The following is a 13,639-nucleotide window of genomic DNA, read 5'->3' on the forward strand; positions in this document are numbered from 1 at the left end:
CTCTAAAACTGCTTTTGGAAGCAGTATTTTTTCATCACGGTGCCCCCTCAGACATCATGAGCTTCACAGACCTGCCCTCCTTCTTTATCGATTCCTCTACCATATTCACCTGCCTTATAGTCAACTCTTTTTTCATTATTGCTTCCCTGAGGAGCAATATTCAGATATTTTCCGCCAATATCTCCCCATTAAATTTTAATACCAAAGATATGCTGTGTATCTGTGTATGTACTGTGTGGCCTTTTGGAGGTTCACAAACCATTGTAATAGCTGAGATTTTTTTCACCCCCTCGCACTCTCAATAACCAATTTTCATCATCTTGGGGACATATCACTCCCGTTGAGAATACATGCTCTAGACCTTCATGGCAGGACCTGTCATGAACTGGGTTGTTTCTCAAAGCAGAGTATGAGTTTCTGTATATCTGCCCCTAGAGTGGGTAAAATATTGTCTTGCACATATTAGGCACTCAAGAAATATTTGAGTTGAACAGAAAGAACATTCTTATTAAAATAAATGCATGAATCTGTATCAGTTTCAATACAACTAAGCCAGTTTCAAAAGAGTGGGTTTATCCGTAACTGCTCAGTCACTTGTGAAATATACTCTTATAAAAAGCTTTCATTTATAGTTCCAAAATTCACTGGACTAGAAGAAATAGAACTGTTAATTTGTATTTTATGTTAACTTTTGCTTCGTCTTACACATTAATTAATTGTCGTGGCTTAACATTTGCAACTCAAAAGTAAATGAGTTAATTCTTGCTTTTGAAAACTGAAATAAAATTTTGCTTTTTAAAAGGAAAATTATAAAATTAAATTTTGGCTTCCAACTTTGCAGCTATGTGCTTAGTCACAAAGTTCCTTTTCCTAGGATCCTAAATTTGTTTCTCAGGTATCAGTATGTGTTAAAAACAAATAAAAGGGCACTGCTACAGTTTAGTTGTCCCAACTCCTCCCCACCCCACAAAATGTTTAACATTTATGTTCAGATGAGAAAGAGTGATGGTAACTGGAAGTATATATAATAGACAAAATTGATTATTTTAAGAATGTGGCCTTATCAAAATGCTGCTCACAGCAAGATTACTATGAGTTTAACTCATGATGGAATTACAATGACACTGTTTCTGCAGAATTTAAATTAGTAAGAGCAGAGAACTGCATTAGAATGGACCAAATCCTAACCTCTCCCTCAACTGCATGTATATAAATGTGCAACATCTGCTTTGGCTGCCACATGAAGACTGAGATTGAGATTGGGACTCCACAGACTTCCAGTGCTTCTGAGCTGTGATGCCCACGAGGCTGTTGGGCCTGTTCTACAGGGGCTGCAGAAAATGGAAGAGGGGAGCAGAGCTCAGCATCACAGTGAGACCAATTTGTCTTGTTATTCACATCTTGTCGTTAGGGACCAGACTTTTTTTTTTTTTTGAGACAGAGTCTCACTCTGTTATCCAGGCTGGTGTGCAGTGGCATGATGTTGGCTCACTGCAACCCCTGCCTCCCTGGTTCAAGTGATTCTCGTGCCTCAGCCTCCTGGGTAGCTGGAACTACAGGTGCACACCACCACGCCCAGATGATTTTTTTTGTATTTTTAGTAGAGGCGGGGTTTCACCATGTTGGCTAGGCTGGTCTCAAACTCTTGACCTCAAGTGATCTGCCTTCTTTGGCCTCCCAAAGTGATGGGATTACAGGCATGAGCCACTGTGCCTGACCGGGACCAGACTTTTTTTTTTTTTTTTTTTTTTTTATACTTTAAGTTCTGGGGTACATGTGCACAACGTGCAGGTTTGTTACATAGGTATATGTGTGCCATGTTGGTTTGCTGCACCCATCAAATCATCATTTACATTAGGCATTTCTCCTAATGCTATCCCTCCCCCAGCTCCCCACCCCACAACAGACCCCAGTGTGTGATGTTCCCCTCCCTGTGTCCATGTGTTCTCATTGTTCAACTCCCACTTATGAGTGAGAACATGCGGTGTTTGGTTTTCTCTTCTTGTGTTACTTTACTGAGAATGATGGTTTCCAGTTTCATCCATGTCCCTGCAAAGGACATGAACTCATCCTTTTTTTAATGGCTGCATAGCATTCCATGGTGTTTATGTGTCACATCTTCTTTATCCAGTCTATCATTGATGGGCATTTGGGTTGGTACCAAGACTTTGCTATTGTGAACAGTGCTGCAATAAACATATGTGTGCATGTGTCTTTATGGTAGTATGATTTAGAATCCTTTGGGTATATACCCAGTAACGGGATCACTGGGTCAAATGGTATTTCTAATTCTAGATCCCTGAGGAATCGCCACACTGTCTTCCACATAATTGAACTAATTTACACTCCCACCAACAGTGTAAAAGCGTCCCTATTTCTCCACATCTTCTCCAGCATCTGTTGTTTCCTGACTTTTTAATGATCGCCATTCTAACTGGCATGAGATGGTATCTCATTGTGCTTTTGATTTGCATTTCTATAATGACCAGTGACGATGAGCATTTTTTCCTAAGTTTGTTGGCTGCGTAAATGTCTTCTTTTGAGAAGTGTCTGTTCATATCCTTCACCCATTTTTTGATGGGGTTGTTTGTTTTTTCCTTGTAAATTTGTTTAAGTTCTTTGTAGATTCTGGATATTAGCCCTTTGTCAGATGGATAGATTGCAAAAATTTTCTCCTAATCTGTAGGTTGCCTGTTCGCTCTGCTGATAGTTTCTTTTGCTGTGCAGAAGCTCTTTAGTTTAATTAGATCCTATTTGTCTATTTTGGCTTTTGGTGTTTTAGTCATGAAGTCTTTGCCCATGCCTATGTCCTGAATGGTATTGCCTAGGTTTTCTTCTAGGGTTTTTATGGTTTTAGGTCTTACATTTAAGTGTTTAATCCATCTTGAGTTAATTTTTGTATAAGATGTAGGGAAGGGATCCAGTTTCAGCTTTCTGCATATGGCTAGCCAGTTTTCCCAGCATCATTTATTAAATAGGGAATCCTTTCCCCATTGCTTGTTTTTGTCAGGTTTGTCAAATATCAGATGGTTGTAGATGTGTGGTGTTATTTCTAAGGCCTCTGTTCTGTTCCATTGGTCTATATATCTGTTTTGGTACCAGTACCATGCTGTTTTGGTTACTGTAGCCTTGTAGTATAGTTTGAAGTCAGGTAGCGTGATGCCTCAGCTTTGTTCTTTTGGCTTAGGATTGTCTTGGCAATGCGGGCTCTTTTTTGGTTCCATGTGAACTTTAAAGTAGTTTTTTCCAATTCTGTGAAGAAAGTCATTGGTAGCTTGATGGGGATGGCATTGAATCTATAAATTACTTGGGCAGTATGGCCGTTTTCACGATATTGATTCTTCCTATCCATGAGCATGGAATGTTCTTCCATTTGTTTGTGTCCTCTTTTATTTCCTTGAGCAGTGATTTGTAGATCTCCTTGAAGAGGTCCTTCACATCCCTTGCAAGTTGGATTCCTAGGTATTTGATTCTCTTTGTAGCAATTGTGAATGGGAGTTCACTCACGATTTGGCTCTCTGTCTGTTATTGGTGTATAGGAATGCTTGTGATTTTTGCACATTGATTTTTTATCCTGAGACTTTGCTGAAGTTGCTTATCAGCTTAAGGAGATTTTGGGCTGAGACGATGGGGTTTTCTAAAAATGCAATCATGTCTTCTGCAAACAGAGACAATTTGACCTCCTCATTTCCTAACTGAATACCCTTTATTTCTTTCTCTTGCCTGATTGCCCTGGCCAGAACTTCCAATACTATGTTGAATAGGAGTGGTGAGAGAGGGCATCCTTGTCTTGTGCTAGTTTTCAAAGGGAATGCTTCCAGTTTTTGCCCATTCAGTGTGATATTGGCTGTGGGTTTGTCACAAATAGCTCTTATTATTTTGAGATATGTTCCATCAATACCTAGTTTATTGAGAGGTTTTAGCATGAAGGGCTGTTGAATGTTGTCAAAGGCCTTTTCTACATCTATTGAGATAATCATGTGGTTTTTGTCATTGGTTCTGTTTATGTGATGGATTATATTTATTGATTTGTGTATGTTGAACCAGACTTGCATCCCAGGGATGAAGCTGACTTGATTGTGGTGGATAAGCTTTTTGATGTGCTGCTGGATTCGGTTTGCCACTATTTTATTGATGATCTTCATTGTTCATCAGGGATATTGGCCTAAAATATTCTTTTTTTGTTGTGTCTCTGCCAGGTTTTGGTATCAGGATGATGCTGGCCTCAAAAATGAGTTATGGGGGAATCCCTCTTTTTCTATTGATTGAGATAATTTCAGAAGGAATTGTACCAGCTCTTCTTTGTACCTCTGGTAGAATTTGGCTGTGAATCCGTCTGGTCCTGGACTTTTTTTGGTTGGTACGCTAGTAATTATTGCCTCAATTTCAGAACCTGTTATTGGTCTATTCAGAGATTCAACTTCTTCCTGGTTTAGTCTTGGGAGGGTATATGTGTTGAGGAATTTATCCATTTCTTCTAGATTTTCTAGTTTATTTGCATAGAGGCGTTTATAGTATTCTCTGATGGTAGTTTGTATTTCTGTGGGATCGGTAGTGATATCCCCTTTATCATTTTTATTGAGTCTATTTGATTCTTCTCTCTTTTCTTCTTTATTAGTCTGGCTAGCAGTCTATGTATTTTGTCAGTCTTTTCAAAAAACCAGCTTCTGGATTCATTGATTTTTTGAAGGGTTTTTTGTGTCTCTATCTCCTTCATTTCTGCTCTGATCTTAGTTATTTCCTGTCTTCTGCTAGCTTTTGAGAATGTGTTTGCTCTTGCTTCTTTATAGTTCTTTTAATTGTGATGTTAGAGTGCCGATTTTAGATCATTCCTGCTTTCTCTTGTGGGCATTTAGTGCTATAAATTTCCCTCTACACATTGCTTTAAATGTGTCCCATATATTCTGGTATGTTGTGTCTTTGTTCTCATTGGTTTCAAAGAACATCTTTATTTCTGCCTTCATTTTGTTATTTACCCAACAGTCAATAAGGAGCAGGGTGTTCAGTTTCCATGCAGTTGTGTGGTTTTGAGTGAGTTTCTTAATCTTGAGTTCTAATTTGATTGCACTGTGGTCTGAGAGACAGTTTGTTGTGATTTCTGTTCTTTTACATTTGCTGAGAAGTGTTTTACTTCCAATTATGTGGTCAATTTTAGAATAAGTGTGATGTGGTGCTGAGAAGAATATATATTCTGTAGATTTGGGGTGGAGAGTTCTGTAGATGTCTATTAGGTTCACTTGAGGATCAGGTTTTTTAATGTTGTTGGTATAGTACAACTTGATTCAGCTGGACCAAAAGTCCCCTGCCTTTAAATTCTGCCTTCTAGATATAAATGAGTGCATGTCTTTCTTCTATCCTGTGTTCTAAAGTTCTCTCTCTCTCTCTTGCCCCCTCCCTTATCCTTCTCGCTTTCTCTCTCTCAATGTAAGGTTAGAATTCAGTGTTTCTGAAAGTGCATAAAAATTGCTTTGAGATTCCTGTAGAATGCACATTCCTGCCCACACTCGAGAATTGGAGAGGGAAGCCATGCTGCTGTTTTGAGGTAGCCAAACAGAGGGAATTTTGGCTCCTACTTCTCCTTTATTTTGGTTGTTTAACAATATTAACTGCTAGCTCAGCTAGTTTGGTCCTCCACCAAATTTGCTCTGAAGAGTTTAATGTCAACTTTCACCTTGAACTCTTGAAAGAAAAAGGATTGAGCCCATTGGTATTATTAATAGTGATAACAATTAAGAAGGGATTCTGGCATGTTTTCAGGACCAACAACAATAACTCTGGAATAATGTGGTGATATAAGATTACAGCATCATGACGTTTCCGTAGTAATGCAGCTTTAAACCCTAGTGATGTGATATTGCCTAGGGTAATTGAAGCAACAACTTTAACCTAGGGACATACTGTATCTATGTAATCCAATAATAGGATATATTTGAGTGAGGGAAAAACAGCTTATATATAGACCATTCAAGTATGGCTTAGGTGATAGAAGAGTAGGGAAAATGTTGAAATTACTTAAGACTCTGTTATTGCATATAAGACAAACACATGTAAGGAAGAATGTTTTCACTGACAGTAGTTTTAAGTTATGTTTTCGACATGTGGGCCGCAAAAAGAAGATGATGATAGGCATTTGTTTTTCTGGGTGTGAGAATATGTGTAAGCAGATATCTTAATAATGTCATTATGTATTTCTGTTGCTTTTATTATCTTGTCATCTTCAGTGCTGATTTTGTATATAGTGAACTACAGTATTTACATTTTCTGAAACATCCTGATTCAGGACAGGCCAAGCTATCATCCCTGAACATTGGTTTCAGCTTGTCAGAAATTTTGGCTCTGCTAAGGATTAAGTCCCAAAACATTAGCCCTAATTCATTACCTTAATATGCCCAGGCCCTGTACAGGTACTTTGCATGTATTATCTTAGTCATAGTGATAATCCACTAAAGTTGATATTATTGTCCCATTTTTCAGATAAGGAAATTTATCTTAAAAAGTTTAGATGACTTGCCCAAATCATACAGCTAAACAATGATGAAGCTATAATTAAAACAAGATCTGCTTAGCTCCAAAGCCTGGGCGGCTCGTAACCATTCCTCTAGTTTCAGAGACTAAAAACTTCGGGCTCTATCCTCTACTTTGACCAAGGTCAACTGTATATAACACTTTTCTTTATTTGTAAAGATGACATCATTGACCATGATTACTATCATTGTGTGTACTGAAGCAGCTAAGAACAGCACGTGACTTGTCACAGGGACAGTATATTTGCATAAGAATAAAAAGGCAGAGGATAAACAAGTTTTACCAACAATCCTTGTTACCAAATGACCTTCATCCTATGTTTCATGTGTTGCAGGCACTTGGCAGGACTCAGATTACAAAATGGAAAGGAACAAAATAAACACCAATATTGCACAATGCTCTTTGGCATACAAAAGAAGAGTAGACATTGTGTTTTGTAGTGAGCCTTGTTGCATAATGGCAATTACTGTTAAAATTATGTTTTTCTGCTATCTTCTATACAGAGTTAGTAGCATCTTCCTAAATGGAAATCTGCTAAACAGTGATGATGCTGCCCTCTAATCTCTTTAGTATTTGATGATCCCATCCAACTTTGACAGTTTAAAATGTCTCTTCTTTTTAATATTCCTATGAACCTATAGACTAAGACACCTCATCTAGCCCTTGATTAGTTACTGTATTATATTACACAATACATAAGCTTGATCTGCCCTGACCAGAATCCCTTGTTTTGTATGTATGAAACGTAAGCTTAACCAGCTCACAAGATCCTTCAGGGCCAGAAACCATGTACAGCTTCCACATATTTTTATTTTCCACATATTTATTGATTGATTGACTTTTCGCCTTTTAAATTTGATTTTTCAAATTTAAAATTCAGAATGGTTTGGCAAAGATAAGAGAAGAAGCATCTGAATGCTGAGAAGAGTTTGGCTGGAGATGGTTGGAGAGGAGATCGGCTGCTGGACGGTCAAACTCTGGAAGATGATCATCTTCCCACTGCATCCCACCTCCACCCTCAATAAAACCTGCACAATCACCATCCTCAATTCCCTGTGCAACTTGGTTCTTCCTGGACGCTGGACAAGGACCTAGGTACTGAGAGGACACTGAGCTGGTTAACACTTAAGCCGTCTGCAGATGGCAAAACTAAAAGAGCACTGTAACACATGCCTACTTGGGCTTTGGGAGTCGCAGGCACCCACCCCTAGACGCTACCATGGGGCCGGAGCCCCAGAGCACTCACCCCAGCTCCTGCACCTGCCCATCTGTTTGCTTCCCCTCCTGTAAGTGGTTTGAGCATGCACAGGGTGAACAGACAAGCCACACCACTGTCACACGTCCTGCAAGGTTGAGGGCGGGGGTGTCATGGTATTCTCCCGTTTCATGAAGACTGAATCTTGAGAATTACTACTGTTCTGCTATTTGACAGGTATGTCACAGAGTACAAAAGGCTGGGAAATCATGCTTCAAGGAGTCATCACTCAATTTGAGAACAGTTACTACAGAGCTCTGGGAAGAAAAGTAGATTAATTGCTTTGCTTACTTCAAACATTCCTTTTTTGTTCTTTAAACTTGAGTATGTTTACTTTATATCCACCTTAATTCCTTTCCCTACCTGAAGAAGGTGTGGCTTTTCAGATAAAGCCATGCCAATCAAAAGTTTTTAAATGTTGTGGGATACTGGGATACTGGACAGGGCTAAGTTGCTAAACCGGGAAGGCCAGAAAAGGTGAGTGAAGGGGGTTAGACTAAGGAAGGGGAAGTTGCCTTCCTTAGTCACACCTGCCAATCACTCAGAATGTTGAACCGTAATTGACTCTGCTGAAAGGGAAGGCCTAGTTGGTATTGTGCTGTCCTCTGCAGGTAGTCACCTGCCCAGGCAGGACAGCCTTGGCAGTCAGTCATTTCCTGGATGCCAAAGCGGGCAGAGGACACATCTCTGGGTCCAAGGAATAGCAAAGCATTTTACGTAATGACTTACTTGGTCTCTGTTTCCCTCTCTCAAAAAGTAAGATTCAATTTTTCCTTTCCAAGAACGTTAGTAAAAGGAGAAAAGGAAAAGGAAAGTTAGTACTTACAAAATATTGGCATTTGGTTCTAATGTAGGTATTTATTTTAATGGAAACAGCTACCAAGTCCATGTGCCAAGGGGAACTAACTCACCACACTGGAGGGAAGGTGGCAGAAGCGCTCCTCCATCCTGCTCACTCCGGAACCCTACTGTGTCCTGAACCTGGCTGTGGGCTGGGGTGAGAACAGTTTTCGATATGTGCTGCAGAGCCTAACAGCTTATACATCTGTAATGCCAAGGACTAGATTTACTAAACTCTAAGTTCCATAAAATCAAATTAGAAGCTCAGTGTAATGTTTTTTGTAGGCATTAAACAAATATTTGTTGAACTGAACTATCTAACAAATGAAGTTATATATTAGAATTAAATGATAGTATGTAAGGATGCTTTGCCTTACCTGTCATGTCTTAATACAGGTGTGGGCAACACGCTTGTCAGAAGCCATCCGAATTCAGCCAGAGTGTGCAGCAGAGGGCCATAATCTGTTTTGATTTCACATCCCTGCATGAATAAGTATAAGAGCTCATAGTCTAATGGCAAAGACAACCAACTACACATTTACAACAAAGGGTGATGCATGTTAGGATGAGGGGAGTTCACTTTCATCCGCTGCAGCCTTCCTGAGCTTCATGTTCTGCTCTGCTTCCTTCTGAGAATTGAACCAAGTTAGAAACATTGGTAATGGAGAGAGGTTTCCACCCCGTTGTCCGAAGTTTGGGCCTTCCTTTGGTCTTGTTAGGGCAGTGGTTCTCGAAATTTAATATATGGGGTTGGGGAGCTGGGAATCTGCATTTTATTTCATTTTATTTTAAGAGAGGGTCTCATTCCTACATCCAGGCTAGGGTGCAGTGGCACAATCATAACTCACTTTAGCCTCAATCTCCTGGGCTCAAACTATCCTCCTGCCTCTGCCGCCTGAGTAACTGGGACTACAGGTGCATGACACTATGCCTGGTTAATTTTAAAATTTTTTGTAGAGATGGGGTCTCACTACGTTGCCCAGGCTGGTCTTAAACTCCCGGGCTCAAGTTATCCTCCCATTTCACCTTCCTAAAGTGCTGGGGTTACAGACGTGAGCCACTGTGCCAGGCAGAGTCTGCATTTTAACACGAGTTCCTTAGCGGATTTGGATCCAAGAAGTTTCTAGAACACATTTTCAGAAACACTGGTCTAGGGACCAGGAAGTGAGGACAAGAGTGGAGAGTGAAGATAGTGGTATTGAAGATGAGAGGCGCTTGGGTGTGGGGAGTCTTTTCATTGCTTTTTTCTTAATTTGGAATTGAGTTTTGCTAGGAGCTTTACCTCTTCCCCCAAATCCTTTTTCCCCACTCAATGGGTTTTCTAGTTTCTTTGAAAATGGGCTATGTCTCTTTAACGTGTGTAAGGTCAGAAAGGTAAAAGTATCCCTGAAACAGCCTGTCAGGGAGGGCCTCATACACAAAACAGAATATACCTGAATTCAGTGTGTACACCTCAAAGACAGTCCATTCAGTGACATCTGAATTCAGGGTGCACAACATCAGCAGCAATGCCATCTCTGTTTGTGAAGGACAATGCTGTGTGTGCATATTTGGCCTGGCGAGAGAAGAACATCTTTTGGATATTTTTGCCTTTAAAAGTCATTCATAAGGTTAAAAAAACCTCAGTCACATTGGTTGACTGGAGATAAAACACTAGTTGAGTGACCGAATTTTTTTCTTTCAATCGATTGTCACAGAATGCTGTAAAGAGAAGCTCAGTGCCAGGAGATGTTTTTTTGGCTTAAAATTTTTGGGAACTTACGGCTACTTATGCATAGTTAATTATTTCTCTATCTTGCAAAAACATTTAACATTGGATAAAGCAGATTACCTTTTCACAAATCTGAGAGAAGTTTGTTCATGCATTTGTGATGAGATTCTAAATGCTAAACAAATATGTGTTTAAGGATACTGCATGTGCCAGGCACTGAAGATTTTTAACATGTAAAATAAAATATATATAGCCTGGGCAACATGGCAAGACCCTGTCTCTACAAAAAATACAAAAAAATTAGCTGAGTATGGTGGTGCATGCCTGTAGTCCCAGCTACCTGGGAGGCTGAGGTTGGAGAATCACCTGAGCCAGGGGAAGTCAAGGCTGCAGTGAGCTGTGATGGTGCCACTGCACTCCAGCCTGGGTAAGAGAGTAAGGCCCTGACTCAAAAAAAAAAAAAAAAAAAACCCAAATCAAATATATTATATATATTATATTTATATATGTAAAGCTAAATTGTCAGAAAACTGCAGCTCACCTCAATAACAGTCCATTGTTCTACTACGATGGCATCATTTCCTTTCCTACTAGAACCTGGAACTCCAGAACCTTCTTCTTCATAGATAAAAAATCCTTCCAAAGATTTAGGCAAATGTTCCCCTGTGAGGAAGAGGATACAATTAAGAAGGGTTGTAAATACTAAGTAGCTTGTAAAACCATCTAAATCCTTAAATAACTCATATAGGAAACTGAAGGAAAAACATTTCAATTAAAAAACATTTGTTTTGGCTGAATCAATAATATCCTCCTCCTCTTGGAAAGTTTTTCTTTCTCCGCAAAGATTAACACTTTTTTTTTTTTTTTTTTTTTTACTTCACTGAATTAAAATCCAACTATACACATAAAAACTACAATAGCAAAAACAAGATAAAATAGTGTGGCATAGTGAGAAGTGAGTGGAAAATCAATTTAAAAGGCATCTGGATGTGATCTTCATTTTGAAATCAAAATTTGGTTTTGGATGTATACGTTGTATGCATGTTAATTATAACCATTAAGAGAAATAGCATAAAAATGTTAATATTTGAAATTAAAGGCATAATATCAAAATTAATGCTAGGTAAGATTACTTCAAAAGAGCTAAACACAGAACAATTCTTTACCTCAATGATGGGTTAAAAAAAAAAAAAGAAAAACAGGGACAGGAAGACCCTAAACAGAAATCATTGTGAAAAGAATTCCTGCTGGGAAGGAAGTTTTAAGGGAGGGCCTCTCTGACTTTTTCTTGAATAGTTGACAATAACCAGCTGGCCTACACAAACTGATTTTATGGAAGTTCTTTTGTCTCCTATTTTGCTATAGGAGACATTTTTCCCATGGTCATGAGCTGGTTAAACATTTCGGTTTTTGTGCAGCACAATGTCACATTAAAGTTTCCGTGGTTGACAGCTCTCTAAATTCTAAAGGCCTGCAAAATTTTCAAAGGATCTTTTAAGCTTAACGATAAAAAAGACAAAAGTAATTTTAATGTAATTTTCTGTTTTAATTTTCATTATCAGGCTATAAATTTTAAGAGATAAATCATTATTATTTTTTTTTTGACATCATTTGTGGTTAGGGCAGAACACCATGAAGAATTTGCATTGTTCAGAGTGGTTCCCAAGAACCCAGTAGGCTGGGCACAGTGGCTCACGCCTGTAATCCCAACACTTTGGGAGGCCGAGGCAGGCAGATCACCTGAGGTCGGGAGTTCGAGACCAGCCTGACCAACATGGAAAAAACCCATATGTACTAAAAATACAAAATTAGCTGGGCATGGTGGTGCATGCCTGTAATCCTGGCTACTCGGGAGGCAGAGCCAGGAGAATCGCTTGAACCCGGGAGGGGGAGATTGCGGTGAGCTGAGATCATGCCATTGCACTTCAGCCTGGGTGACAGAGCAAGACTCCATCTCAAAAGCAAAACAAAACAAAACCAAACAGAAAAATGAAAAACAAACAAAAACCCAGTAAAGTTTAGTTTCCTAGTTCAAATTGGTTTTCTAATTACAGTATCTATTTCATTTCCTTTAAATGTACTTATTTACTGTCACATCGAAGTGACCAGTGGAATCAAATTTGTTTCTGATTGAAAGTTTAGGGCATCACTAGATCATTTTTACAATTGTACGTGCCCCAATTTCCCTTTCAGAGGTATGTGTTTTAAAATTAGTTGTATCCTGTGATAATTACATAGTTAATTATAATCTCCTTCTTTCTTACTTTGGAATTATATAATGTGAAAACTCCGGGCTTTGTGGCTCCAGGTGTGTTTTCTTGCTCTCAATATTGGGAGGCGCTAGCACAGTCCCATCTTGCTTTATTGTGCTTTGCTTTACTGTGTTTTGCAGATACCGCTTTTTTTTTTTTTTTTTTTTCCAAATTGAAGGTTTGTGGCAATCCTGCATTGAGCAAGTCTATTAGTACCATTTTTCCAAAGGTGTGTACTCACTTCATGTGTTGGTGTCACATTTTAGTAATTGTTGCAATATTTCAACCTTTTTCATTATTATTCTATCTGTTATTGTGGTCTGTGATCAATGATCTTTGATGTTACTATTGTAATTGTTTTGGGCCACCGGGAACCATGCCCATATAAAATGGTGAATTTAACTGATAAACGTTGTGGGGGTTCTGACTGCTCCACTGACTGGCCCTTCCCTCATCTCTCTCCTTCTCCTCGAGCCCCCCATTCCCTGAAATTAGGCCAATTAATAACCCTGAAATAGCCTCTAAGTGTTCAAGTGAAAAGAAGAGTCACAATTTTCTCATTTTAAATTGAAAGCTGGGAATGATTATTAAGCTTAGTGAGGAAGACATGTCAAAGCTGAGACAGGCGGTAAACTAGGCCTCTTGTGTCAGTTAGCCAAGTTGTGAATGTAAGGGAAAAGTTCTTGAAGGAAAATAAAAGTGAATGAATGATAAGAAAGCAAAACAGACTTCTTGATGATGGAGACAGTTTTAGCGGTCTGGATAGAAGAACAAACCAGCCACAAGCAGTCCCTTAAGCCGAAGCCTAATCCAGAGCAAGATCCTAACTCTCTTCCATTCTATGAAGGCTGAGAGAGGTGAGGAAGTTGTGGAAGAAAAGTTGGAAGCCAACAGAGGTTGGTTCATGAAGTTTAAGGAAAGAAGCTGTCTCTATAACATAAAATTGCAAGGTGAAGGAGCAAGTGCTGATGTAGAAGCTGCAGCAAGTTATCTAGAAGATCCAGCTAAGAGAATAGATAAAGGTGGCTACACAAAAGTACAGATTTTTATTTATTA

At 39.1% G+C, this 13,639-nt stretch overlaps 1 protein-coding gene across 5 annotated transcripts in view; it reads right to left on the reverse strand.

Annotated features, from left to right (window-relative positions):
- The window catches only part of RFTN2 (raftlin family member 2), a 103,530-nt gene that overhangs the window by 36,049 nt on the left and 53,842 nt on the right, over positions 1–13,639 (reverse strand). For 3 of the 5 annotated variants that reach the window (XR_008522599.2, XM_054548772.2, NM_001133554.1), the window contains 2 exon segments: positions 10,873–10,994; positions 8,998–9,101 (listed from right to left, as the gene is read on the reverse strand). Coding sequence is in view for 4 of the 5 variants with exons in the window: in XM_054548772.2 (XP_054404747.1) it covers positions 8,998–9,101; positions 10,873–10,994 (226 nt within the window). In the remaining variant the exon portion in view is untranslated. 5 annotated transcript variants of the gene reach the window in all.

This window comes from Pongo abelii, chromosome 11, assembly GCF_028885655.2.
Source record: "Pongo abelii isolate AG06213 chromosome 11, NHGRI_mPonAbe1-v2.0_pri, whole genome shotgun sequence".
Lineage (NCBI taxonomy): Eukaryota > Metazoa > Chordata > Mammalia > Primates > Hominidae > Pongo > Pongo abelii.